Raw genomic sequence first — 26,361 nt, forward strand, 5'->3', positions numbered from 1 at the left:
TTCCATTCCTTCCTCATCTCGAGAGTGTAGAGGCATAGTTCTTCTGCTGCCTATCTCAACGAGGAAACCTCAGGCATCCTCCCCTCCCATACATGCAAGCCAAGGATCGGATGGCCTGACCTGACTGAGCCCCTGTTCCTGTCGATACTGAGCTTTATACGAGCAATGCAAGGAGCGTTGATTCTCACCATGTAGCATGTTCGGACTTTGGTTGGATCAATACGATTGTGGGTGCCTGAGGGCGGTGAGATTGCGTGATGACGACAGACCTTAGGCACCAAACTATCCCAACAACGGTGCCTAGTAAGCCGCAGAGGGCCGGACAAGGACCGGAGTTTTGTTCTGAAAACCATATATTCTGCTCGTTGTCGACGATAGCAGCGTCGTCAAAGACATGGCAAAACTAACGGTCTTCAAGAGGTGGGAAGCGCTCACGGAGGCCCAGGGTGGGGGATGATTGGTGTCAGGGGAGGGGGGCAACTGGACGATGCACGGACGACCTGGAGCGAGAGTATCGCAGCGGAAGCGAAGCCTGTTTGTGACATTCCGGGCTCCAAGCGGATGGCAGACTACTCCAAGATCGACCACCGAGGCGAGACCGATCACCACCGACCGGGACCAAAAGTTGTATAGGAAACCGACACGCACGATCACGACCTACGACGAGGATAGAGAGGTAGGGAAGATACCCCTTTCCTCTGCCATTCCTACGCACCACCCGCTCTCACCACCGGCTTCGCGCCAGGCATTGGCAGCCGCGACAAGAACAGCCCCTTGGATGCACTCCGCCTCGATACGTACCCAGAATCCATCCCTGGAGATCACCTCGTCACTGAGGTACACCAACACCACCCTCTCCATACGCTCCTTGGGGCGCTTTGTCAACGCCGTCGCGAGGGGGACAAGGGCATCCTGGCAGGAGCCGCTTGGTATCTCACCATCGTCCCACGATGGATCAAATCTCGGACACGCCGCCCGAGATGACTTCGGTTTGCTCTGCTCTGTTGGCGGCGCAACGACGGTGTCCTGCGCCTGGGTCTCAAATCCTTCTGGCAGGCAAGAGGAAGACTGATCGCCGATAACTGCTGCCTAGCGTGGCAGTTCGTCGCTATCCCCTCTTTTTTTCCCGGACTCTGTGGTTCATGCGCGCGCTTGTGCGCGTGTTGGTGGAGAATGCCAGCCAAGAGAAAAGAGAAATGTCGTTGCCTGGCGTACACAGCCTCCGCCGCCGCTCCGCGCCGCCCCGCTTCCGGATGGCCCCACTCCGGTTCCCCCCCCCCCCCCCCCCGGCCGCTCAACCCGGCCGGCTCCCGGCAGGCGGCGCTTGGGTACGCGTATCGTCATGCGTATTCGGTACCTTACGCACGGTATTTCAGTATGGTATCATGACACATATCGTACCGTATCTTACAATACAAGCTTCCAAACGCACGCACTCGTGTCCAGCACACTCCGACCCTACCCAGCAGGATCACGGAACGCAACGAAGCCTCCGATCGCACCCAGATTCTCCAAAGAAGAGAAACCCGACGACATGTCTCCGAACCTCCGCCGGCGGACATACCTGCTCGGCCCTCAATCCGGCGTTGAAGTCTAGCAAAGACGCCAAGAATAGGCTCGACTTGACGCACTCGGCATATGGATGCATTGAGGGTCAGCCACAGCCGGCCCTTCCGAATCATGGCTGCCTGGCACAGGGCTTCAGAACTGCGAAGGCCGCGGTAGATCACAACATCTAGCGCCTGGACCGTCTCCCATTCAAAGGGCGACAGGGCAACGGTCACGCGGCCAATGCAATTACAGGACGCTCATGCTATGGTAATCGGCTGCAAACATGGGCTGGAGGGGAGTGGATGGCGAAAGGCGGCGGGAAGCGGGGGTCAATGACGATGCTTCCGATGGCTGTCGGTACTTTGTCAAGTTCCCGTTACATCGTGTCAGGGACCAATTTCTCCCCCCCCCCCCCCCCCCCCCCCCCCCCCCCCGCGCGGATCGTTGACAAAGTTCGGCTTCGGGGAGGCAGGTCGCAAACCAAGACTTCCCCGTGTTGCGAACCTCCCTGCTGCATACTCGAGAAGCGTCTCTTCGCGTCAAGCCCCTCTCGAGAACCATCCGGCGACGTCGGATTTCGTATCGTCCATCGAATTCCGAACACGGACTCAACCCCTGATGTTCTTCTTGACTTCAACGGCCAGCAGACTTCTGGACCATATTTTCCTTTCGGCAATGCCGTGGACACGGCGGTGGCACCGAGGCGCATTCTGGGTCCGTGCCGCAGGTGTGCCGTATCAATCAGGGAAGGGTGACACCAAAACACCACTGGGATGTGCAGCAGGGGCTGTAAGGCAGTCTGGAGAGCTGTAGCTACATTGGAATACTGCATATGCGGAAAAAGACCCTCGCCCGTGGTTCTGAACCACATGACCTCTATCTACCTGGTACCCTCTATTTGCCAAGTCTAGAGCCGGAAAGATGCTGGTGTCAACCCGAGAACAAAAACGCCAGAAAATGCGGCGAGCAAAATGTATGATGTACAAGGATATCCTCGAAAGCAGGAGTGCAGTTCTTCCCTGGCTGGGAACTTGGCATCCATCGTGATTATGAGAAAGAAGAAGAAGAGACGACAAAGAGAATGGATGGGGAGACACTCAAAGAATGGGCACCCACACACTCTCCAGCCACTTCCGGAAACTCAGCGGCTGGACATGGCCCATGTCGTTGAGGTTGGTCTGGCGCACGTGGTAGCGCCCGTTGGCGGTTTGCAGCAGCCGCTGGAAATAGTACCACTGGACCCAGTCGCCGCGCTGCTGGCAGAGCTCGGCCTGGGCCTCGACCTCTTGGTAGTGGCGCTGGACGAGGGTGATGGGAACTGGAGCGATGCGCGTTAGCCTGGTGGTCGCAAGGAGAAATCAGCCGCCACGGGGACGCTTACTTCCGAGGGTGCTAGCACACGTCTCGACCAGCTCCTGAACCGTCATGGAGTCGCCGCGCATGCGAAACTCGTTGGGCCAGCTGTCGATCCCCATGTCGATCGCCGCCGTGATGAACTGAGCGACGTCGTAGACCGAGGTCAGGGATATCTTGACGGACCGGCCGCTGGCGTTGGTCGGGATGATCTCGGCCCGGGCCTCTTGGAGGTTGACGAGGTAGTCGTCGGGCCCCTGGATCCCGCTGCCGGCCCCGATGCCGTACGTCTGCAAGCCCCCCGGGCCGAACCGCTCCATGAAGATGCCGCACGAGAAGACGGTGTACCGAAGCCGGTGCGACCTGGACTGCGACCACCCCTCCAGCAGCTGCAGGGCCGACTGCGAGCCGCGGTCCAAGGGGTCGTTGGCGGGCCGGTGGCCGAGGTCGCCCTCGAACTCGGACGGGACGAAGACGTGCACGCGGGCGCGCCTTGCGGCGTCGATCAGGTTGAGCTGCTCGTTGCCGGCGATGGTGGAGATGACCAGGTCGACGCCCTGAAGCGTGTACCGCAGGCCCTCGACGTCGTCGTAGTCCACGATGGCAACCTGGCAGCCGGGGCAGTACTCCTCGAGCTCGGGATGGGGCTGGGTTGTATTGTTTGTTAGCGGCTTCGACACATATCACGGAGCAAGGGAAAGGAGGCGAACCCGACGAGACAGGACGAGCAGGGCATGTGAGGTCTGGCTGATCTGCTGGGCCAGGATCTGGGCAAAGCCGCCGGCACCTGCGATGGCGATTCTCATCATGGCAGGCTGGGAGGACCTCTGCTTCATTTTGATGATGGGTGGATCGGCGTGGCTGGTACGGGGCAAGATGAAGTGAGGTGTTTTGACGGCGTAAGAGGTGTTGTTGATGAGGTCCGGTGGCAGCGTGGCGTTGGAGGGTCGGGGTGAGCTGTGTAGGCTGAGTGTGATGTCGTTGATGGCCCTGGAGCAAACCGAACCCCTGAGGCCGTCATGACGACGTCGATATATAGTTTGTCGAGATCGTCCATGGCAGCGGGCTGTGATGGTTTGGTTTCACGGCACGGTGACAACGTTGCGTCTGGACGACTGCCGCCATCGAGGCGCAGGCTGGCGGGCGTCACGGCGACCACAGCAACGTCAGTGACGACGTTGTCCTCAATCGGTGTGATTGGCAAGATACCATGGCAAGGATCGAGCTATGCTTGGGTCCGGGTGCGCCGTCTGAATCAATCTGTCCCGCCAAGACGGTTTCTCCAGAGGCGCGGGACGGTTCCTTGAGGGCGGCACAGAAGCATCGTCTGCGCGCGCCGCACACTTTTCCCAGGATTGGGGTCGATATGGCTCACCCCAAGACCCCAGGCGTGGAGTGCCGCATGGATGGTTCCGTGAGCCCTGTTAGTGTGGGATGCGGTGGTCGCAGAAACTGGTCGACGGAGAGAAACCATGCTGTTGTGAATCCCCTGCTGGATCTGCTGGTCTAGACCAGCCATGGTCCGCATTCTGGACTGAGGATCGTTCTTTGGCATGGATTCTTCGTATTGTGCTCCTAACAGCACAAGAATTGTTGCAAGCTAGGCGGGAGCTCCGACATTGTTGATGTCGATAGAAGCTCTTGCCGGGAAACTCTCCGAGGGTTGGTGTGACTTACAAGTCCTCCCTCATGTGCCAAGACGGGCCTGGACGAACACCCGCCGAGGCGGGACAAGATTGACGAGATCTCCACGAAGAACCGCTGTGTAACCGCCTTAGCCTCGTCTCACGCCGTTCTATCTATGATCCATTGCTCTCCAAGGCGCATTTAGGCTTGCTGGGAATCCAGCAAAGCAAAGGATCTCTTCGAACTCCGAAGGACGAAACCGCCTTGCTGTCATACGAAAGCGGGCAGCACCGAAGAATGATCTGAAGGCACGTTGGCGGCGGCTCTCACAGCACGCGGCAGAGCTAGCGAGAATGCTCCTCGTCCGGCTGGGAAGCAATCGCCATGTGGATACGTTCCGGCACGAGCCAAAATTAGAGAGGCCCCCCAAGGCCAAGGGGATACCAGGTACCTACGGCTGGAGATCACAGTAGAATGCCGTGCAACAGTACGACACTTGTCATGGATGGCCTCGTCGGCCCTTCCGGAGGAGCGCAGAGAGGCCGTATGATACCAGAACCGAAAAGGCTGCGCCGGGCTTCGGGGCCGTTTCGTTATACGGCGTATGAGGCGGTCGTCCATGGAGGTTATGACATCGCAATCCACATTGGTGATACTGATGGCGGGCAGTGCCGACATCTGAAACAAAACGAGAATCCAATCTGCTTGGGATCGATCAAGACGACAAGAGGCAGTGCTGGCTTGCTGTCAGCATCGTGAAAAAAACCACCATGCATACTTCCCGAGGCACAAGATCCGTGCCGGGCGGACTGCTGCGGGAAGGATTTGGAACAACATTAAGGTACCGTCCCCAACACGAACCTTACAGTGCTGTATTACAGTACCCATAACACTGCACGGGCAAGGGTGCACGAGACTGTAATGTTCAGATGGTATGTTACCGTACCATTTGATACGAGCTTCGACGTTTCCCAACACTGGCAAAGAAACAGCATGGGACCGCCATCCAGTCCGTCTTGTCGCCGCATGGCTCCCCTTGCGTTGGCAAGCTCAAAGATCCTACGCGCTGCCCCAATGACAATCAGCGGGTTTTCATGGATCAGGATGTTCACCCATGTACGGCCGCCATTCTGTAACCAGCTTCCTACACCAGCCTCATCGCCGCGCACTAAGGGTGGCTGAGGTATCCGGCTACCCAACCAAACGATCCCCGAATCCGGCAGCCTAGAGACGTTGGGGTCTTGCACAACAGAAGGCTTCCAGACCTCTTCAGGTCGGCGGCTATCTTGTTTTGCCCGTGCTCCTGGTGTCAGCTAGCGTATCCGATGGGCAAGCGGCCATTTCGTCTCAACGCCCAAGGGAGCGCGGGAGTGCCGCCGGGCAAAGATCCGAGCCCTCTTTCTGTGTGGGGGTTTCAGCTTCTTCATGGCAGCACGGAGGTGTCAAGCTGGATCTTCCCTATGGATGCTACCCAAGATAGGTAGGCAAGATACGGCACATGAGGTTTCTCTTCCAAGATCCGAAAGCGAGCGGCTCACGCACGGCAGCACACGGAGAACCTTGCATCCAAGCTTCAAGACCGCATGCAACCGACTGAGAGGAACATCCAATCCAATGTGCTGCACCTCCCACCCACTCCTGGTAGTTCGTATCCCATGGCCCGTCACCCCTGAACCAGTGCCTTTTCGTTCCTATGCGCGGAATGATCAGTTCTAAAATGACTACCAAGTATGAACACGAGTCGATTTGCGCCCTTGGATCTTGGGCAAACGAGGACTTGCTGAGCGTTTCTGCAACATAGCTTGTTCGTAAGCCGGCCATACAAGATGTCTATAGTAGACACCACCTTTACGATAACATGGCAGGATCCCCTTTCTCAGATCCCTTCTTTACCATGACACGTGCCACAGGGCTGCCACCCATGGGCTCGAAGCATCGTGATGGGCGCACATAAAATCACACGGGTAACCGCCAAAGAAATCAACGCGAGAGAATATATCTAGCTCATGGTATCATTGTGTGCAGCCCACACATGCCTGGTAAATGCAACTAGTGGTACAGATCGTGCGCAACATGTCAAATTGCTCCCAAAAACCGACCAACGCCTTCGCGGCTCATTCTTTTCCAGCCAAATTTGCCCGCCGCCCGCCATGCCATGCCCGCCTTCCTACCGGCCAATAACCATAGTAATATTCTCCCTGTCCCCTACACTCTCTTTTAGTGCGCAGTCCATTCAATGGTGTTCAAATCAACGCCCTCCTGAACAAGTTCCCACAGGGGGCTCAGCTCGCGGAGGAAACCGACGCGCTCGCGGACAGCCTTCACAACGTAATCAATCTCGGCCTCGGTGGTGAACCGGCCAATGCCAAAACGGATGCTCGAGTGAGCATTCTCGTCGCTGTTGCCGAGGGCCCGCAGAACGTAGCTGGGCTCGAGCGACGCCGAGGTGCACGCGCTGCCCGACGACAGCGCAATGTCCTTGAGCGCCATGAGGAGCGACTCGCCCTCAACGTAGGCAAAGGACACGTTAACGCAGCCTGGGTAGAAGTGTTCCGGGTCGCCGTTCTGGTTGGTATGCTCCAGGGACAGAAGGCCGTTCAGCAAGCGGTCGGAGAGAGCCTTGATCCGTTTGGAATCGTACTGCATCTGCTGTTAGCGACCGCTTGGGAAGCAACGGTTTCAGCGAGATAGAAGTTCAAATGTGAGGCAAGAATCAGAAAAGTGCTATCATCTCAACACGGAGCCTGTGTCACGAGGCTTCAGAAAGCCATGCATGTATTTGAGCAGATCATCATGTGCAAGGAGAACGCAAAAAGGTGCAACACAAACAAAACCAAAACGTCACATACCTCAATCTCTTCAGCGGCAATGCGGCACGCCTCGCCGAACCCGACAACGAGCGCCGGAGCAAGGGTGCCGCTGCGGAGACCACGCTCCTGGCCGCCTCCGCTGATGATGGGCTCCAACCTGACCCTTGGCCGCCGACGGACGTAGCACGCGCCTATCCCCTTGGGGCCGTAGATCTTGTGGGATGAGATGGACATGAGGTCGATGTTCATGGCGTTCACATCGAGGGGGATCTTTCCCACGGCCTGAGCTCCGTCAGTGTGGAAGAAGACTTTGTTCTCGCGGCAGATCTTGCCGATCTCGGCAATCGGCTGAATAACGCCGATTTCGTTGTTGACGGCCATGATGCTGACCAAGATGGTCTCGGGCCGGATGGCGTCCCGGAGCTGGTCCAAGTCAATCAGGCCCTTGCTGTTGACGGGCAGGTACGTGACCTCGTAGCCTTCATCCTGAAGATGCCTGCAGCTGTCGAGCACGCACTTGTGCTCCGTCTGGCTGGTGATGATGTGCTTCTTCTTGCCGGAGCGGCCGAAGAACCTTGCGACGCCCTTGATGCTCATGTTGTTGCTTTCGGTTGCGCCGCTCGTGAAGATGATCTCCTTGGGGTCCGCACCGATCAGGGTGGCGATATGCTTTCTGGCCTCCTCGACCGCGTGCTCACTCTCCCAGCCATAGGCGTGTGTCCGGGAGTGCGGGTTGCCAAAGACGCCGGTGTAGTACGGCAGCATGGCGTCCAGCACCCGCGGGTCTACCGGCGTCGTGGCTTGCATGTCGAGATAGATGGGCCGCTGGCCCTCGTCCATCCTCTCGGCTTGCTTCAGCACGTCTGCATGGGACGTTAGCCTGAGGTCAAACGGGCGGCTTCGCGCGATATCCTACCAGCCATGGGGCTGACGTGAGTGGTCGAGCCATTGGAAGTAGCGGCGACAGTGAGCCCGGCCTTTTCGAGCTCAGGCCTGTCGATCCGAATGGCCGTGTCTACCTGGACCTGTGCATTTTCCGACTTGGTCTGGGTCACAAACGGCCTGCTGCTGGTGGCGGCACCCGCACGAGCGGCAGTCCGCGCGAGAGCCCCGACACGACGTCGCGAAGCTGCGGGGACTGATGGCCTAGATGCGAGACGCGACGCCTGGCGGAGAACCGATGGCGCGATGCTGGCCATGATAAGGCAAGGTCAACAAATGCAGGATCGAGCGAAAAAGTTGAAGCTTCTCGGAGATGCGGGACCGAGAGCAGAGCTGCCAGGATATTTCCAGGGTTGAGAGGTGGCTTTGTTGCGGATTCCCCACTGCGGGAATCAAAAATGCCATGGTAATGGCTCGCGGCCAATCATGGGCTTTCCTGAGGTCTGTTCTCAGTGCGTGATTGGCCAAAGAGACGATGCAGCCCCGGAGAGACCCACCCTGAGGTGTTTTCCCCGATTGCGGCATCCGGGTGGCAGCCACATGGAGATGACGCAGCTGCTGGGTCATGTGGCGGCGATCACTGTACTGCCCTATGCGTACCTACTGTGTACGTTTCTGGCAGGGAAAACGTACAGCCAACCCTGAAGCATCAAGGTCCTCAACCTGGATCTTTGTTCAGCCTAGAGATGAGCCTCGGACCCTGGGTTGGCTTCTTTGAAACTGCAAACAAGAAACTCGCTATGCAACTTGATTTCCTGCCCGCGTTTTTGCATACCGAGGTTCCATTCGAGTGCTGATGCTGGTTCTTGGCGGGGAGCGCCACACTGATTACCGCCAAGCCCTTCCGGAGCACCGCCCCAGGAACATCGTCATCGACTCAGGAGCCCACAGCCCGCCAGCATCAGGCGCTCCCTTGAACCCATCCACGCGGATCTCCTCTCAACAACGCCCCCTCACATCTACCCGAGGCCCTTTCTCATCACACTTCGGCGACAACCGAGTGCCGCTCGCTCTCTGCCTAGCGATTCGAAAACATCCACCCTCCGGCTTCAACGGAATCCATCCCCGAGAATGAGCTTCCGGGGCCTGCAAAAGGGGATTGCTCGCGTAAGTAGGCCCGCATCACAACGGCACCCGGGTCTCTGTTCTGGGACCATGGTGTCATGCATCGAGATGGAGGAATTGCTGACCAGCGACGGAACGCACAGGCGCCTCAACAAATAAAAGCCAAGTTCAACATCGGCGAGCACACCAAGGACCCCATCTACATCGACTCTGAACGCCGCTTTAGCGACCTCGAGACCGAGACAAAACGCCTCCATGATGAGAGCAAAAAGTACTTTGATGCCATCAACGGCATGCTCAACCACCAAATCGAGTTCGCCAAGGCCATGACCGAAATATACCGGCCGATCAGCGGGCGCATGTCAGATCCCAACACCCTAGAGATCGAGGCCAGCCACGAAGGCATCCGCGCCTGCGAGGAGTACCAGAACGTCGTCAGGGAACTGCAGGAAACCCTGGCTCCTGAGCTCGAAATGATCGAGAGCCGCATCATCCAGCCCGCGAACGAGCTGCTTGATGTCATCAAGGTCATCCGCAAGACCGTCATTAAGCGGGAGCACAAGAAGCTGGATTATGACCGCCACCGTGCCACCCTCAAGAAGCTGCAGGAGAAGAAGGACAAGACGGCCAAGGATGAGAAGGCCACGTGGAAGGCCGAGAACGACGTGGAACAGTCGACCCAAGAGTTCAACTACTATAACGACCTGCTCAAGGAGGAGCTGCCCAAGCTTTTTGAGCTCGAGCGCGAGTTCATCCAGCCCCTGTTCCAGTCCTTCTACTACATGCAGCTCAACATCTTCTACACCCTTCACGAGCGCATGCAACAAGTGGACATTGGCTACTTCGACTTGACCCTCGACGTCGAAGAAGCCTTCATCAGGAAACGCGGTGATGTCCAGGAGCGTGCCGAGGCCCTGTCCATCGTCCGCTTCCGGACCACGGGGCAGAAGCGTCCGCCCAAGTACCAGAGGAAGCCCGCCCTCGAGGGTCCCAAGACAGCGGGCCTGCTCACCGCAGGGCCCTCGGCCGACGACGACGACGACGCCACAACATCATCCTTCTCGCCTTCTTCAAGCTCAGCAGCAGCAAGACTGCCCGCCTCAGCACCCCCCACGGTTTCGTCCATGCGCCCGAGCTGGCAGCGCCAACAGGCCGACGACGTCGAGGCTCCACCGCCGCCGTACACGCAGACTGCCTCAGCAAAGCCCGCTTTCTCGGCTGCAACGAAGCCCGCCATCTCGACCGGGTCCGCGGCGCTTGCGGCCGTGGCGGCCAAGAAGGCCAAGCCGCCGCCGCCGCCGAAGCCGAAGCCGTTGCGCTTGGCCGCTGCCAAGGTTGAGACGGTCACGGCGCTGTACGACTTTTCGGCGCAGGCCGAAGGCGATCTCAGCTTCCGCGCGGGCGACGTGATCGAGGTGGTGCAGCGGACGAACAACGAGAACGAGTGGTGGACGGGGAAGTTGAACGGCAAAACGGGACAGTTTCCTGGTGGGTTTCTTCTGCTTCGTCGCGATTTCCGTCCTGGAGGGGTGCTTCGTTTTGTTTGACAAGGCTGTCCAAACACGCAAGACATCATTGCTGACTGCCTCGCTCTGGGAATAGGTAACTATGTAAAGTTGAACGCATGATACCCGGTTTTCTCGTTCTGCGGCAGGAGAAGGGGCGGCAGCGGTGGAGCAATTCAGCCCTGGGCGTCAGCATTGGCATTGGAAACGGATCCAAGAGGCAGCTCGCTCGGCTGCCGACTGTATCACGGATACCCGTGGCTTGCGAGGGGTTCCAAGCCAAACCATCGATCAAGACAAGTCCAGACCAAACCCATATCGCCATCTGCCCATCACCTGCGCGAATCGGTATGCCAGTCTGTGCCTCGCTGTAGCTTCAGGTGACTACAAAGGAGGTTTGTCAAGTAGCCGCCGCGAGGAATGGAAGATGAAGCATGGCGCTGTCAATGTTGCAATTGCGGTGTTGGAACAACGCTGCTCACGTACCGGCTTCCTTCACGGCCCTTCGTTCTCGGGCCTTTGCGACTCCCAGTTGCCTGTTTGCTCCTACCACCGCGGCCGTCGCTAGTGCTGGTCCGGTGGTTCCGGATTGGAAGAAGTCCTGCCCATTGACGTTGGAAGCTGGTGGGGAGGAGGGGGAGATGGGGAGAGAGAATGCGATGCAAACGCCGGTTGGCCGGACAGTCAAGGGCATGAGGAGGGCGATGAGGAAACCGCGCCGGGAACGGATGGGATGGGATGGGATTTACGAGTGTATAGTCGTGCTGCCCGCGTTGCTGTTGCGCAATGTTTCATTTGAACCTTGCCTCCCGGGTCGTCTCGGGAGCGAGAGGCTGGCGTGGGTTGTTTGCGGGGAGGAGAGTGGTGTACGTACTTTGAATAGAGGCACAAGGCCTGCCCTGACGTTGTTTCTCGCCTGCTGGCGCTACCCTCCGACGAGGACGCGGACACTGGACCCTCGTGTTGTGACCAGCTCCGCATGTCACATGCCTTGCCGGATGAAGAACTGTCACTGACGGCTATGTTTTTCGATGCCCTTCTTGTAATCCTAGCTCACACATTTCTCCGAAGCGTTCCATCTTCACCAAGCCCGAGTTTTTGGCTACGCTCTTGCGACATCCGTATCTCACTGCTGACGCCGCGTGCCGCTAGCTTCCCCACAAAGTCCTCCAACTCCTCCGCGCCGAGACCCCTATAGCTCCCGATATCGACGCGGAGGAACTTCATCCGCGGCGCGTGGTCACGCAGTATTACGCCGAGCTCCTCGAAATCTAATGGCTTGGAGCATACGGGGCACCAATCGAGTTCAAAGCGCTCCACGCAGGGGAAGGCGATGAGGATGTTCTGTAAGTAGGAGGGTTCTCCCAATAAGCAACCGCCGTTGAAGTTGGCATGTTTGACGCCTAGGAGGACGAGAGGGGTGGGCTCTTCGTCTTGGTCTTCCTCGTCGCCATCTTCCTCGTAGTCATTTTGCTCCTCCTTCTGATGGTCGGAACTAGCATCGTCGTCTTGCTGCTGCGCCTGGGGCCCGTGCCGTGCTGCTGTCAGCAACCTGCATGAACCGACGTTGAACGCTTCAACCCTTGCGAGGCTGTTACCGGCCGCGCGGAAGAGATTCACTAAAATGTCCAATCTCATGCCCTCGCTATGGAAGCAGGAGTCGCCAACATAATTCAGCAAAACCCTCCGTAGACGGGGGAGCGAGCCCGGTGTGCAGAAGCGAAACGCCGCGCCGCCGTCAATCCAGGCATCGATCGTTTCGAGGTTCGGAAGGAGGCTGGTTATCAAGTCCAGGGGCAGGTTATGATCTCCGTCGAGGAGGATGCCGAACGTGACGAGATCCCACTGATTCGACCTTGTCGGGTGCGCATAAGGGTCGTCGCCGTCGTCATCAGAGTAACATTGGTACGACTTGGGGAGACCAGCGAGGTATACGCGTCTGCGCTTAAGAAAGGCGGCGCGGAGGCGGGGGTCATGAATCGTATCCTTGTCCTCCTCCTTGATGCGTCGCTCGCGGTAGTAGCCATACAAGCAGCGGGTATGCAGGGATCGGCCGTGGGCTGCCAGGTCCGGGCGTGCGACAAGCGTACGAGCAAGGTGCAGCCACTTCGTGGGTACGACTAGATGGCGGTAGAGATGCGGGATTGCGACGGAATGCAACCGGCGCGAGGCTAGGCAAAGGGACTTCAAAGTGCCATGCGCGTGCCCAAGAGAGAGTTCTCTCAGGATGGCGTCAAGAAGTTCGTTGGGGAGGTCGTTGATGGTGCCCATGGTGGTGAAGACAGTGGTTGGGTGATTTGTGTTGGGCACCTCATGTGAGATAAACCACCTACTTGAGGTCAGGCCAGGTACTCCATCAAGGTGGTGGTTAGTCAATGGAACCCGACGAGTTGCAAGGCCAACTCCCAGGCGACCGCCAAGCTGAGCCGGATCATGGTTCAATACGGATTGCACCAGTGCACCTTGGTTGAAGAATTGCATTCCACGTACTTCGTACTCCGTACACCACACTACCTAAGTACCTAGGTACCCTGGACGGATGTAACGAAGGGAGGGAGCTAAGAAGATGTGTATCAGGACTGCAGAATCTAGCGCGTTGGGCTCGTCAAGCCCGGTTCAGCCATGCCATTGTTGTCGTGCCAAAATAGTGTGGGGCAGGCGGGCCGCGAACAATAGGCGCGGTCAATTGGCGTCAATGGCGCGCTGTGGGTCGCGTCGCACGCGAGCCCACTTTTGAACGCGCGACGCGTCGGTATTCAAGTATCTGAAGGAGCTCCCCCTGGCTTCCTTCCATTCCATCCCATCCCACCCTCAATTTCCCACCTTCCACAACTTGCACGCTCGGCCTTTCCGCACAACTCGACCTTGAACAGTTGCATCGAGCCGTTCATTGAATCAATTGCACTTGCCCGCCCCAGCCACTGTCACCACACTCTCAGTCAAACTTGGCAAGCACGATGCCCGGTGTTCTTCGGAAGACGCGGGCCACCCGCAGCAAGCTGGCTCCAGCCACGCCTGCCTCGACAAAGCTCCAAGCCCCGGCCAAGGAAACTCAAATTCCTTCTCCGTTCGGCCCTCGCAGCGCCAACATTGAGATCGCTCTCCCTTCTCGCAAGAGGAAGGCCCACGACGAGAATGACCACTCCTCCAAGAAGCTCAGGGGCGAGCAGGAGCAGGCCCAGCCCCCTGTTCCTCTCACTCCCGCCTCCCGGAAGAGGAAGAGCGTCAGGTTCGTCGACGCCGAGGCCGACGTCGCCCCGAGCACTCCGGTCCCCGCGGCCGCTGGGCCCTCGACGCCCACCAGCCGCAAGCGGCGCCTCGACGCCGAGGATACGAGCCCCGAGGCGCTTCTCTCGCGCCTCCAGCTCCAGTCGCCCACGGCGGCAGCCTCCAAGAAGAACAAGACCACCCCTCACCGCCGCGCGCCGCTCACCGACTTCGATCTCCCGCGCGAGCTGAACGACCTTCTCGACATGCACGCCGCCTTCCTCAAGACGCTCACCATGCAATGCGCCCACGCCATCTCGGGCGCGCCCATCGACCTGCGCGACCTCTACGATAGCATCACCCGCGCTTGGGGCAAGCGCCACGTCAACATCGACGACATCCGCCGGTGCATCGGCGTGCTGTCGTGGACGCCCGCCAAGACAGACAAGGCCTCTTGTTCCGCCCTGTCTCCCGCGGCGCCGTATTACCTCGTCGACTACGGCCGCGACAAGATCTGCATCGAGTTCCACAAGTCCGTGGACCGCGAGTACGCCGACGGCGGCCTGCTGCGCGTGCCCAAGCTCAACATGGACTTCGAGGCCAACCTGCGCTCACTCTGGCTGTCGCGGTCGCACGACATGCCGGGCGCCGTCTTCATCGGAACCCTCCCCAAGGCGCCCATCAAGCCCTGCGCTGCCGCCACCAAGGTCGGCCCGCTGGCGTCCAAGACCACCCAGACCACGCTCGACGCGTTCAAGCGCGACCTCGCCGAGAAGAGGGCGCAGCAGCAGGCGAAGCAGCAGGCCGCAACCGCCACAGCCGCCGCTCCCTCTTCTTCTTCTTCTTCCTCCTCCTCCACTCCTCAGCTCTCCCTGTTGGAGCGCATCCGCCTCAAGGAGTCCCTCCTCGCCCAGACCGCCTCCCAGCAAGACTCGTCCGAGGCGGCCGCCCGGCGCCGCGCCCTCCAGCGCTGCCCGGACGTGGCCGCGCTGATCACCATGCTCTGCAAGGCCGGGGCTAGCGGCCCCGTGACCCAGGCTCGCATGAGCTTCACCATGGCGGCGCTTCTGACGCGCCTGCGCGATTCCATGGCCGGCTCCCTTGGCAACGAGGAGGCGGCGCAGTGCGTTCGTTTGCTGGCGAGCGAGGTGGCGCCGCAGTGGTTGCGGGTCGTCAAGATTGGCGCGAGGGAGAACGTGGTGGTTACGGTGGCGAGGCAGATGACCAAGGTGATGGTGGAGGAAAGGGTGAAGGCCCTGCTGGGTTGAGCGGTCATCTGGCCTGTGTTTTGGCGGGGCGAGTTGGAATGGAGCAATGTTTCCGGGGGATTTTGGGGGCTAGAAGCCTATGGGATTTTGTCTTCTCTGGAGTCTGAGGAAAGGGAAAGGATACCACGTCGGGTCTGGGTCACGGGGGTTGGGCTGAACTGCATACATGGCGTTCCGGTTGGTGCTGATGGAAGCATACTATAGGTACATAGTGTCTGGCGGGCGGTAACCTGGAGCAACTGGAGGAGTCATGATTGGGGGGTTGAGCACCTGGAAAAACAAAGGCGCACTTCACGGGCATGGAATGGAAAACAGGCACTCGGAGGTTTGTTGCCATGGACTCAAGGACACGGACACACAGGACAAAGCATAAGCATAGTTAGTCAAAAACCAAGACGAATGGTCTATTGTGCCTCCCTAGGAAGAAGAAAAGGCGTGTCTACCCGTGAAGTCGTCATCGAAACCCGGCAACGCCCGCCATCGTGAAGCAAAATATCCCCGAGTCCCAGTCTACGACCCGCTCGCTAAAGCATCATCATCATCCACCCCGCCCATCCATGCCAGGAGAAGCAGCCAGCAATTGCTGCTCGCGCTGCTGCCCGACGTCAGCCGCCCGAGATCAAAAACCCCCATCCCGCCGCCAGACCGAGTCCGTCTCCCAAGCATCGGTCACCCCATCAGAAACCACAAAAAAGAATCAACGCCAAGAACCATGCCCAACCCAGAGAACGAGAAAGAAACCAATTATTTCTTAGCAGGAGCCTTGTCCTTCTTCTCAAACTTGGGCTTGCCGATATCGCTGCCGCGCAGCTTCACGTTGAGCACGCGCTCCATGGCCGCCAGCACCTTCTGGTCCGGAGCGGCATCGCCGCGCTCCATCGAGGCCACGACCGTCATGGTCGTGTTGCACTTGGTCGCGAGCTCCTTCTGGGTCATGCCCTTGCTGCCGTTGGCGTTCTCGTACTCGGCACGCGCCTTTTGGATGGCCTTGCCGACGACGGTGCCGACCGTCTTGGGCTTGACCACGTCGTCGGCCCGGTCCACCATGGTGAGGCGCTGGCCTTCAACGGCGGGCTTGGTGGCCTGGAATGGATGGAACGGTTAGCTTCTGACCTTGAGAAAGATTTGGCCGCCGCCGCCGCCGCCGCCAACGCTGCCGTTGCGGGAGGGTTGGGGGCCATCGAGCTCATCGACAGAACGAACGTACCGCATTGCCGGTGGTGTACTTCTTCTCGGTGGTGATCTGCGCACCCGACCGCCGCGCGGCATTGAGCGCAGACTGGCCGCGAACGACCGTTTCACGCGGACCGCCGGCTCCGCGGTGGACGTTGCGGCCGATCTTAACCTCGGCGGTATCCCACGCAGACATCTTGACGGCGTGTTATTTGGTTTTATTTAGGTGGGGGTGCGGGTGCGGGGTTGTTTGGAGGTGGGCAGAGAGATGTCTGCGGTTGTCGTCGGACTTTGTTAGCTGATGGAGGTTGGAGGGCGAGGGTAGGCGGTGTGAGATGTCCGGGTTTGGTGAGAGATAATCAAAACGAGAGAGGGTCTTACAAAGAAGGCTGAGCTTCTGCCTTTCTATAGGTTCGTTTGGGCGAAGGCGGCGACAAAAAAAGTTGGTAAACCGGCAAGTCCGGTGGCTGGCTTTACACAAGCAGACGTGTCCGAAACACGAAGGTGTGTGGGTTGTTTGGATGGTGAATGAACGGGAGCGTGAGCCCGGGGGCGACGTGGGGGATTTTTGCAGGCGGGTTCCCTGACTGACGGAAGCCGATGGGCGATGACCGAAGAGTGGTTGGCCGTTGACTCGAGCGGCGAGGACAGCATGGACAGCCCGAACGCCACACTGGGGTCGTGAGGCTGTGATTGGCCTTGTTTGGTGGGGAACCTGGGCAGGCGGGCAGGGATGTTGCTCCTCTCTGAGCCTCGTCTGTGCGCGACTGTTTGTACAAAAAATTACGCATCACAGGGAGGAACAGGGTCCCATTTTTTGGAGCACTTACACCTCACAGGAGAGCAATACCTATAAAGCAAGACGCATGTTCATAAGGTTTTGTTAAGGTGCCTACTTACTCTGTAGAACCAAAGGGAAGAAAGAAAAACCCAAACAGCACAGACACTCGAAGCATACGAATTCTCTTGATTCACCCGCCAGTGCGACTCACGATGAATGATTGTTCGGTTTCGATCTTGCTTACTCCCAAGTTCCCAACTTGAACTCGCTTACACTTCCCATCATGCTAGTCTCTCCCCAACCTCCATCACGACCAATGTTTGGCTCACTGCCCCCCTTGGCGGCCCTCGCAGCGGCCCTCGCGGCAGCCCTGTACCCCGGTGATTTTTCTAATCGATCGCCCATGGCGACCCTCTTGGCCACCACCCTGGCGATCACTTGTCCAGCCTACCGGTCATTCAGCCACCTTGTCTATTGGCTACCTACGTGGTGTGTCCTCGCCCTTCCGCTTACCGCGTTGGCCATCGCTCTGGTTTGCTGGCTTTTTGTCACCCTGAGATGCCCGGCATGGCATGCTTGGGATGGACCAGGCAAGGTCCTCCTGTTCCCCAGCCAAGTTACCCACTCACGGCGTTCCCCAAAACAGCACTCCTTCACCTATTCGTACCTCCTTGTCGGTATCCCAGTCGGCTTCCAAGGAACTGCCGGTGGCTTGGTATCGGTTGACACCGATGGCAATCAACAATCGCCGGGCCGCAGCTCCCGCTGGCCCTTCTCGCTGGCCAAGCAAACAGCCTGGTACGCCATCAACGCGGCTGACTATCTCCAGCGCGGCCATGCTGCCACCCCGGGTTTACGGGGCAAACTTGATCGATACCTATACGGCGAGGTAGGCCTGTCGTTGGGTCGATTCTGCTCTTGCCCATGCTGACGCGACCAGGGAGTCGACCCGGCGGAGTACCCGCACGCCTACCTCATCACAGTTCCCCGAGCGTTAGGCTGCCACTTCAACCCCGTCTCATTCTGGTACCTGTACGATGTCGGCCAACAGCTCAAGGCAATGATTCTCGAAGTCAACAACACGTTTGACGAGCGGAGGATGTACTTTCTCAAAAAGACATCCCAAAACAGCAATGGACATACAGTCTTCGCCCAGGCCTTCCTCAAAGACATGCACATCTCCCCCTTTAACCCCCGCTCCGGCATCTTCCACCTCTCCACCGCCGACCCGTTATCCTCCACCACGCAAGGAACCACCCAGCTCGATGTGACAATCGCCCTCTACCCCACCAGGGCAGCCGCCGAGCGTGACCGGCCAAAACTGATCGCCAACCTCACCTCCCTACCCGGCAGCAGCAGAGGCATCGACCCCTGCGCCATGACCCTGGCACAGAAGCTGCGCTTCCTGGCCGGCTGGTGGTGGGTTACGCTCGCCACATACCCACGGATCCTCCTCCAGGCAGCGGTGTTGTGGTTGCGGAAGGGGCTGAAGGTGTGGACGAAGCCGGAGCCGTTGGAGGGAACGTTGCCAAGGAGGCCGACGCAGATGGAACGGGAGTTGGAGGGTGTGTTTCGGAGGTGGCTACGGTTTGTGGTTGAGGGAGCAAAGACGAAGGGGGGTGTGGAGGTGCGGTACCGACCTGCTGAAGGAATCGAAACCCCGGCAGGAGGGGGGGTCGTGTTTCGTACCCCAGAGGCTAGGGCATGGGTTGGTGGAGGAGGAGGAGAGAGGGAAGGGGATATGATGGAGCGTGTTGAGGTCAGGGTGCTCACGCCGGCCTTTTACGCCAACTTTGTCAGCTACGCCAGCGTTGGCGAGGCGCTTGCGCGGGAAGTGTGTGACAAGCGGACGATTGCGGTGTCGAGGCCGGTGTTGTTCGGCTAGTTGCTGGGTGGCACGGATTCTGTGGTGGAGAACTCCCCATGTTGGATGTTGGACGACGGATGGGGAGGCTCGTGGGGGGTGGAGTGTTTCCGGCTCATGGCATGGCTTCGCGGCTCATCAGGGGAGAGGACAGGCAAGGATGACGGAGAGGAAACCGGGGATTGTCTGTGCCACGATGTGGGTCATGGATTAAGCTTGGATGAGTATGTCCTGTACTATGAGCCGCCCGATGTGAGGGACGAGTACAGGAAGCGCGTGACGGAGATGCTCTTGGCGGAGAGGGTTTGCTTTGGCAGCGTCATGGGGTTAAGGGTCCTGCGTGGGCTTGTGTTGGCGGGAGCTGTGAGAATTTTGGCGGCAGTAGCCTCAGGGCGGCAGGCGGCCTAAGCGTCAGGGCAAGCGGAACAAGAGGGCTCGAGACGGAAGACGCAAGGCATCTGGTGTGGATTGATGTATAATACGGTAGCGCCCTGGCTCTCTTCTCCTTGGCAGGTTACTTGATAGCCACGGATGAGGATAAGCCACTGAACGGATAGCGTTAGACATGCTGAGGCGTGTATAGTAGAGCAGAGCTTATTACCTATCTGAGACCCAGAGACTTGACAGCATGCTCGGAATCCCCGCCTGTCGGAAGATTTTGAAAGGGACTTCGGCCTGCAAGTGTCGGGAGTCGAGCCGGAGTATTTTCATCCGAAGCAGCGAAAGCTTGTACAGACATGCAACGACAGAGCCACCGTCGCCTTCTGCAACCTAAGGTTTAAGGCACAAGTGCATGCATCCCGATGCATCCCATCCATGTCAGCAACCGATGGAATTCCAAATTCTTGATATTAGCGTGGTGCTGGAGGCGTCCGAGTGCCGGAGAGGGGGTTGGAGGTGTGCAAGGGAGAGGGAGATCGGGTGGGGCTCGTGACAAATAAAAGTGCCCCGCCATGCTTCGTCTCGCAGCTGTCACGTCCAACTTGGAAAGTCTCTGGCTTGTTCCGTGGAATAGTTAGTCCAGCCTCCCGTCATTCGGCTCAGATCCCGTTTCGTCTCGCCCATGTATACCAACCAGGTCCTTGCTGGCTGTTTGCCACATGCGCTCTACGAAGCCAAGACAAACATTAAGCGAACCTCATGGAAAGACATTGGCTGTTGACGCATCCAGAATCTGCCGTCGAGCCAGGGAGATGAAGTTCTTGTACATGGTCGAGTGTCAGTCACCAGGTACCCCGTGGGAGAGCTGACTGATAAACAAGACGCCCGAACCGAGTTCTTCAGGATTCGGGCCGCCATCATTTGTGCCCATATCCAGGGCTGAGTAACACGACATCTGTCTCCACTGCATCGCAGCAAGGAAGGCTGAGCAGAGAGGATGGGGAAAAGTGTGCTTTCTGGAGCTCCGGCGCTTGTCCGGTACCGTAGCTTCCTCGACGGCATGTTCGCAGCCCGGAGCTCGGAAACGTCCATCGCAGATCCTCCCTTCTCCACGCCCAACTCCATATAAACAAGATTGGCATCCTCGTCTCTTCCAGTCCGAGAGCATCCAGCCTTGTCCATTGCCATCTCTCCCTTCGCTACAAGACAGTTGAGACGGTCCAATCAAGTCCTCTTCCTTCACGGAACCATCACATCGTCGTGTTACCTTATTCTTCAATCTTCCAACCACCTCCACCGTAACCAAACATGCCTCTCTCGGGCCACTGCCTCTGCAAGGCCGTCACCTACACGGTGGATATCGACGCGCCCCTTCTGACGGGTTACGACCACTGCGACGACTGCCAGCGCCAGTCGGGTTCGACATACTGTGCGTCTTTTGCCTCGTCTCCCATGCTCCATTCTCCCTTTCACAGTTTCACAGCACTTGCTGCTCGCCGTCCTGGAGCGCATCCCCCTCCCCCCCCCCCCCCCTTTAGCTACCCCGCCCCCGCCACGCTCCAGGTTCCCTCCCCCACGATAGTCCTCAACGTCACAACCCCGCCACAACAACAAGCACAGTGCAGCACAGTGAAGCCCCCGTCATTACGGCCCTTTGTTAACGCTCGTCACAAAAACAGCCCTCGTTGTTGTCGTCCCCAAGGACAAGCTCAAGACCCAGGGCCCCATCAAGAAGTGGAAGGGCGTGGCCGACTCGGGCAACGCCGTGTGGCGCTGGTTCTGCGAGGAGTGCGGCTCGCCCATTGCTCATGACCCGGATGCTGCCCCCGAAATTATTGCGTTGAAGGGTGGCTCGCTGGATGTGGAGTTGAAGAAGACCCTGAAGCCGGTGAGTCCCTGCTTGCAACTTTCTAGCTTCGTCTCTCTCCCCGCTGCGCGATCAATGGGAGGAGAATAGAAGGCAATAATGGTGGAGAGACTAACATGGCGATAGGATACCGAAATCTGGACCGTCAGCAAGCTGCCCTTCTGCCAGGAGCACCTGGAGAAGCCATTTAGCCACATGCCGCAGTAATGATTCATCGTATCTGCGTGGCGAAGGAAAGCATGCCTGTCTTTGTAGCAACAAGGGAGATGGGTTGAGGTTGCGCGTCTTGAGTCTCTTATGAAGGGTAGGGGAGGGATTGAACTATATATTGTGTAACGAAACGATGAAGTTTCCTATGGTGTTCAAGGAAAGGAAGTGCCAATTTGAAGTAGCAGGTTTGCTTCGGCCAGTTTGCCCGTGCAGTAGCAAGGTCCTTTTGCCTCCTTGAGCGGATCGACTGTCATCTGTGCCCAACTTGATCCGTCCGGGATACAGCAGTGGACGACGTGCTCGTTGATGGGGAGGGGTTGTTGGCTTGGTTGGGAAAGACGCTGGAGAAGGCGCTCTTTGAGTTGAGTTGACTTCTGAGGGTTTTGCTTTTTGCTTCTGCTTTGCCTCTCGCGTGGTGAGGCGAGCGAGGCATGAGTTCTACATCTCGTTCTTCTTTGGATGGGCTGGATTTGACATGTTGATTATAGGTATGCATGTGGGAGAGGAGGAACTTGACAGCTGAAGGCGTGGGTAGATCATATCGCCGCATTTCACCTCCGAGACGAATATTCGCACTCAGATCGGCACAAAACTCGGTACGGCTCTACTCTGGTTCTGTCCTGGGCAGACCGGAGTACACCGCAACCTTGTTGTCAGCGTGGTGGACGAGGATCGAAGAGGCAACGTCTCCGGCTGTGGTTGCAGAACCCGAAGGTTCGGGCCTGGGACCGCTACCATCCGGAGTTGGCGCAGTCCCGGCTGCGGCAGGAGTCTCGGAAGGCTGCGTCTTATTTGGAGGCAACACAACCGTGATAGACAAACTGACAGCCACTCCGCCCCCCCGTTTACCAGAGAAATTGCAGTAGACAGAGACGCCGGAGCGAGAATATTAAGCCCGACCGGAGTATCAGAGCCGGCGGTCGCGTAAGCGGCAGCGGCCGAAAGGCCGGACGAAAAGAGCGGAAGACGGCTCATGGGGACGGTTCATGATGCCGCTATCCGCTGGGCGCTGGTGGAGAGAGGGCCCTCAAAGCCATTACCGTGGTGGAGGATTCGTAATCGACTCAGGGAGTGTTGTTGATGACAGCACACATGTTGTGTTGGTGTGTCCATCTCCGGCTAGCAACGGACGGCCATTTCACGGCTTGCGTCTCATTGGAGTTGATGCCGAAGGCCGGTCCGTTGAAGAAGGGCTCTGGCACGCAGGACCCAGGAGACGACATGTCGTCATTCTTCTCAAAGCCGCTGCCATGGCGACCAGGAACGAGGAATTCGGGATCGCAACTCCCACATAGACATATCAAGACTCCACGGCCATCCTAGACTGACAAGGCCAAGAACCTTGGACATGTCGGGTGCGTTCCGGACGATGGTCATGGTGGTGTGCAGCGTCGCCGGCTGAGATGGGTAATTTTACATGCCATGATGAGAACGATTCCATGAGCCTGGGCGCGTTTCCATCTCTGGCATACATCTCTACATTTTGCTTTGGCGAAAGGATTGGCATGAGTTGGTCACTGGTGGCACGTCTGGCGTCCGCGTCCCTTGGCTGGCGAACTAAAGAATCCGGCTTGCGATGCTAGCCTGTCTCTCCTGAGCGCCGAGTGGGAGCCATCACGCGTTGGCTTATCATTGGTGATGCGGTTGGTGTCAAGGAGGAGGGGGGGCGGAGGATGAATCCCGCCTGATCAGCCGTTGGAGACAAAGCGCAACTCCCAGCTTTGCCATCTTCCCCGAAGCCTTTCCTTGTCTTGCATGCCGTCATCACAGAGATCATCATTGGGATTCAGTCATCGCATCTGTGGGCATTTTATCTCGTCATCTCCACCGTGATGAGGCCGAACCGCCCAGCCGGCAGGTTCAACCATCCCTCGCAAACCTCGGCAGGGTGGGATTCGATGGTTGGGGCAGCATGAGGGCAATTGCCCGAAGCGGTTTGGCCACCTCCGGTTGAACGCTGACCAGGAGGTGAAGTCGCAGCGACGTCAGAACGGCACAGCCTTGATAACCCTGCAGATGACCTGTTCTTTTTCGCCTGTAGCGAAGGATGGCCCAAAAACCCTTTGCTGCCTGAGAGAGTGAGTCGATGAACGGAACGTCTTTGTTTTTCCATGGGCTTCCTCGAGCAAACGGAAACCTGGATTTCGGCTTGATAGAAAGCGAGCGGATGGCCCGGCGGATGGCGGATGGTGGATGGTGCACATGTCAAGGGACCAGAAAAAAGTCGGATTTCGAGCTCGGCATCGGAATTTTGGACATCGCGGAGACGCCGCCCCCCCCAGCCTCCGCAGGACGCACAAGTGAACGAGGAAAATCCTGCCCAAACGCGCCATCTCCAGTTCCCCCCGTCCCCCCGTCTGGGCGGTGGTGGGAAAGAAAAAGTGGACGGCTTCGCTCGCGCGTAATTTGGAAGGCTGCACAAGGTCGGTGGAGACGGGCCGCCATTGGCTGCCATTGGCTGCTCCGAGGCTGACTGGAGGTTCGCGACGTGCTTGGGGTTAGGGTTGTATGTGGTATGGATCCCCCGGAATTAGAAGCAGGTTAGCCAAGACTTTGCGAGACACATCCCTTGTTGGACGACACCCGCGCGCGCCCAAATGCGTGTGCCCCCTTCGGCTGCCGCGAACCAAGTCAAACTGCCCCGGACCTGAGAGTCTTTTGGCAGCATGAAGGCAAAACAGGTGGACGCCCGCCGCCTCACAATGGCTGCGAGGGCTCCAAACCAACCCAGACCCATCCCATGATCGGGACACCAGCCCTCCCTTTCTTCTCTCCTTTTCTTCCCAACCCTCCCCCGGACAAATATCCTCCAAGCCCGCATCACCACTTTCATCGCCGTCGCCATCCCGGCGCCCAGGAGAGTGCAACGCCAAAATCGCAAGGCCCGAGCTGACCAGCCTGCGCTTCGCCCCTTGCTCCCCTTTCCCGGGCCGCGAGCCAGTGGATCACCCACCGCTTCGAGCCCGAACCCATCTGATGAACGGAACACTTGGAGCTCAAAAGCATCCGGCTGTCGCCTGAACCACCTCAGCCAAAATTTCCCTTTCCCAACCCACACAACACGCACGCACGCACCCACGCCCGCGCGCACACTCCTTCGCCTGCTTCTTGACTCGTAATTCTTTCCCACTTCTGCTTCCTCTTTCATCACCCAACCCGCCCGCTCCCATTCGGTCATCTGCGACGATCCCACCGCTATTTCACCACATCGTCGACGCAAATCAACACGACGCCGCCAGAACCTCGCGTTCCCCCTGCCTCACCATGGCGCCGCCGACCAAGAACGCCACTCCGGTCAAGGACCGACGCAAGTCGACCAACACCGTGGCCACCGCTACCACCACCGCCGCAGCAGCTCCGTCGTCTACCGACGAGACATCCAAGCCAAACCGCATCGTCACCCTAAAGGTCCCCCCTACGAAGCTGCGCGCCATCATCGACCCGGATTCCGTCGTCGACGACGCCAACAAGCCCTCGCCTTCGCCTGCCAACCCCAATTCCGGTGCCGAGAACGGCGATGAGTCGGCTGCCCCTTCGCCTCCAGCATCCTCCATGGGTCCTCCCGCCGATGGCCCCAAGAAGAAGGGTGTCAAGCGGTCCGCAGGCGCCGCCGGAGTCAACGGCAACGGCGAACCCAAGGTCAGGGGCAAGCCCGGGCCAAAGAAGAAGCAGAGACTGTTTGTACCCTTTTCCTCTCTCTCTCCTCCGTCATCATCCGGCTTCTCAAAACATGCTAACCCTGGCCTCGCAGCGACGACGGCACTCTCGAAGGCGGGCGCGGCTCCCTCGGCCCGCACAAACTCGGCCCCAAGGCCAACCAAGGCGCCATCAACGCCGGCCTGCGGGCTCTCGACCGCTCCGGAGCGCCTTGCAGGAAGTGGGTCAAGGGCGGCTTCACGCTCAAGAGCTTTACAGGCGTCGTCTGGGAAATTCCGCGCTGGACGGCGCCGCCGAGGGTCCGCCCTGACGAGCCCGGCTCGGCGACCGCGTCGGCCGCGGACTCGGCGGCTGCAAGCGAGGGGAGCAACAAGGAGAACAACGGCGTCAACGGGAACGTGAACGGAAGTGGGAAGGGAGAGGAGAAGGTGGTAAATGGCGATGCGCAGGTCAAGAGCGAGGCTGTGAGCGAGAAGGCCGATACGGAGATGCAGGACACGCCGAACTTTTCGGCCGTCGACTCGCCGGCGCCAGTAGCCATTGCTGCATGATTTCCTTCACCGGTCCTGCTTTCTTTTTTGTCCCCTTCTTTCTCCTTTGCCTTCTTTTCTTTCTCTGTTTCTCTTTTTTTTTTTCTGTGGTCCTACACCAGGGGGTCGCCGGAGTTGCAGGCGTTGGGGTAAGGAGCCCCGAATTACGGATGGGTCATCCAAAATACTCTGGACAGGCGGGTCATCATCATCTGGGGCTGGCGGGCTGTCTGCGCTCTTCATGACGCAGCACAGGGGTTTGCTTCTTGGTTCTAGGTTGGGCACAAGGCGTTCAGGAGTTGGGAGAGGCGAGGCACCCATGCGGTGGGTGGAACGGAAGCTTGTGGTGCACAAGCAGGAGGGATTACAAGGCGATACCAACATGGCTGTTCTCTACCTACCGAATGTAGGAGGTGTGTTTGTATGTACTGTACACTGCAACCCAGGGCCTTGGTTTGGCAAGGAGGGGCCGCGGCAGGCCGTAATAGAAGAGGCATTTTTCGAGGCTCTCGTGACGAGATCTGTCGACGGTGTGATGCTTGGGCTTCCGATGCCCGTCGACCCGCATCGT

The 26,361-nt window shown here is 58.6% G+C and overlaps 9 protein-coding genes across 9 annotated transcripts; 5 read left to right on the forward strand and 4 right to left on the reverse strand.

Moving 5' to 3' along the window:
• Nucleotides 1–2,648: 2,648 nt before the first annotated feature.
• On the reverse strand, nucleotides 2,649–3,740 carry VTJ83DRAFT_7228 (uncharacterized protein; the record flags this gene model as incomplete). The annotated part of the gene is made up of 3 exons (XM_071014027.1): nucleotides 2,649–2,869; nucleotides 2,933–3,551; nucleotides 3,615–3,740. 3 exons carry the CDS (start codon nucleotides 3,738–3,740, stop codon nucleotides 2,649–2,651), a joined length of 966 nt encoding a protein of 321 aa, XP_070863445.1.
• Nucleotides 3,741–6,747: 3,007 nt separating this feature from the next.
• VTJ83DRAFT_7229 (uncharacterized protein) lies at nucleotides 6,748–8,539 on the reverse strand (the record flags this gene model as incomplete). The annotated part of the gene is made up of 3 exons (XM_071014028.1): nucleotides 6,748–7,170; nucleotides 7,380–8,203; nucleotides 8,257–8,539. 3 exons carry the CDS (start codon nucleotides 8,537–8,539, stop codon nucleotides 6,748–6,750), a joined length of 1,530 nt encoding a protein of 509 aa, XP_070863446.1.
• Nucleotides 8,540–9,353: 814 nt separating this feature from the next.
• VTJ83DRAFT_7230 (uncharacterized protein) lies at nucleotides 9,354–10,975 on the forward strand (the record flags this gene model as incomplete). Its single annotated transcript, XM_071014030.1, has 3 exons — nucleotides 9,354–9,389; nucleotides 9,491–10,835; nucleotides 10,950–10,975. 3 exons carry the CDS (start codon nucleotides 9,354–9,356, stop codon nucleotides 10,973–10,975), a joined length of 1,407 nt encoding a protein of 468 aa, XP_070863447.1.
• A 930-nt stretch (nucleotides 10,976–11,905) lies between these two features.
• Nucleotides 11,906–13,333, reverse strand: VTJ83DRAFT_7231 (uncharacterized protein; the record flags this gene model as incomplete). The annotated part of the gene is made up of 1 exon (XM_071014031.1): nucleotides 11,906–13,333. The coding sequence occupies one exon, from the start codon at nucleotides 13,331–13,333 to the stop codon at nucleotides 11,906–11,908; it is 1,428 nt and encodes a 475-aa protein (XP_070863448.1).
• A 476-nt stretch (nucleotides 13,334–13,809) lies between these two features.
• On the forward strand, nucleotides 13,810–15,327 carry VTJ83DRAFT_7232 (uncharacterized protein; the record flags this gene model as incomplete). Its single annotated transcript, XM_071014032.1, has 1 exon — nucleotides 13,810–15,327. The coding sequence occupies one exon, from the start codon at nucleotides 13,810–13,812 to the stop codon at nucleotides 15,325–15,327; it is 1,518 nt and encodes a 505-aa protein (XP_070863449.1).
• A 744-nt stretch (nucleotides 15,328–16,071) lies between these two features.
• Nucleotides 16,072–16,696, reverse strand: VTJ83DRAFT_7233 (uncharacterized protein; the record flags this gene model as incomplete). Its single annotated transcript, XM_071014033.1, has 2 exons — nucleotides 16,072–16,410; nucleotides 16,535–16,696. 2 exons carry the CDS (start codon nucleotides 16,694–16,696, stop codon nucleotides 16,072–16,074), a joined length of 501 nt encoding a protein of 166 aa, XP_070863450.1.
• Nucleotides 16,697–17,564: 868 nt separating this feature from the next.
• VTJ83DRAFT_7234 (uncharacterized protein) lies at nucleotides 17,565–19,166 on the forward strand (the record flags this gene model as incomplete). The annotated part of the gene is made up of 2 exons (XM_071014034.1): nucleotides 17,565–18,170; nucleotides 18,222–19,166. The coding sequence occupies 2 exons, from the start codon at nucleotides 17,565–17,567 to the stop codon at nucleotides 19,164–19,166; spliced, it is 1,551 nt and encodes a 516-aa protein (XP_070863451.1).
• Nucleotides 19,167–20,834: 1,668 nt separating this feature from the next.
• Nucleotides 20,835–21,600, forward strand: VTJ83DRAFT_7235 (uncharacterized protein; the record flags this gene model as incomplete). Its single annotated transcript, XM_071014035.1, has 3 exons — nucleotides 20,835–20,955; nucleotides 21,206–21,414; nucleotides 21,520–21,600. The coding sequence occupies 3 exons, from the start codon at nucleotides 20,835–20,837 to the stop codon at nucleotides 21,598–21,600; spliced, it is 411 nt and encodes a 136-aa protein (XP_070863452.1).
• A 3,267-nt stretch (nucleotides 21,601–24,867) lies between these two features.
• On the forward strand, nucleotides 24,868–25,811 carry VTJ83DRAFT_7236 (uncharacterized protein; the record flags this gene model as incomplete). Its single annotated transcript, XM_071014036.1, has 2 exons — nucleotides 24,868–25,280; nucleotides 25,355–25,811. 2 exons carry the CDS (start codon nucleotides 24,868–24,870, stop codon nucleotides 25,809–25,811), a joined length of 870 nt encoding a protein of 289 aa, XP_070863453.1.
• Nucleotides 25,812–26,361: the final 550 nt, after the last annotated feature.

Source organism: Remersonia thermophila, chromosome 7, assembly GCF_042764415.1.
Source record: "Remersonia thermophila strain ATCC 22073 chromosome 7, whole genome shotgun sequence".
Classification (NCBI taxonomy): domain Eukaryota; kingdom Fungi; phylum Ascomycota; class Sordariomycetes; order Sordariales; family Chaetomiaceae; genus Remersonia; species Remersonia thermophila.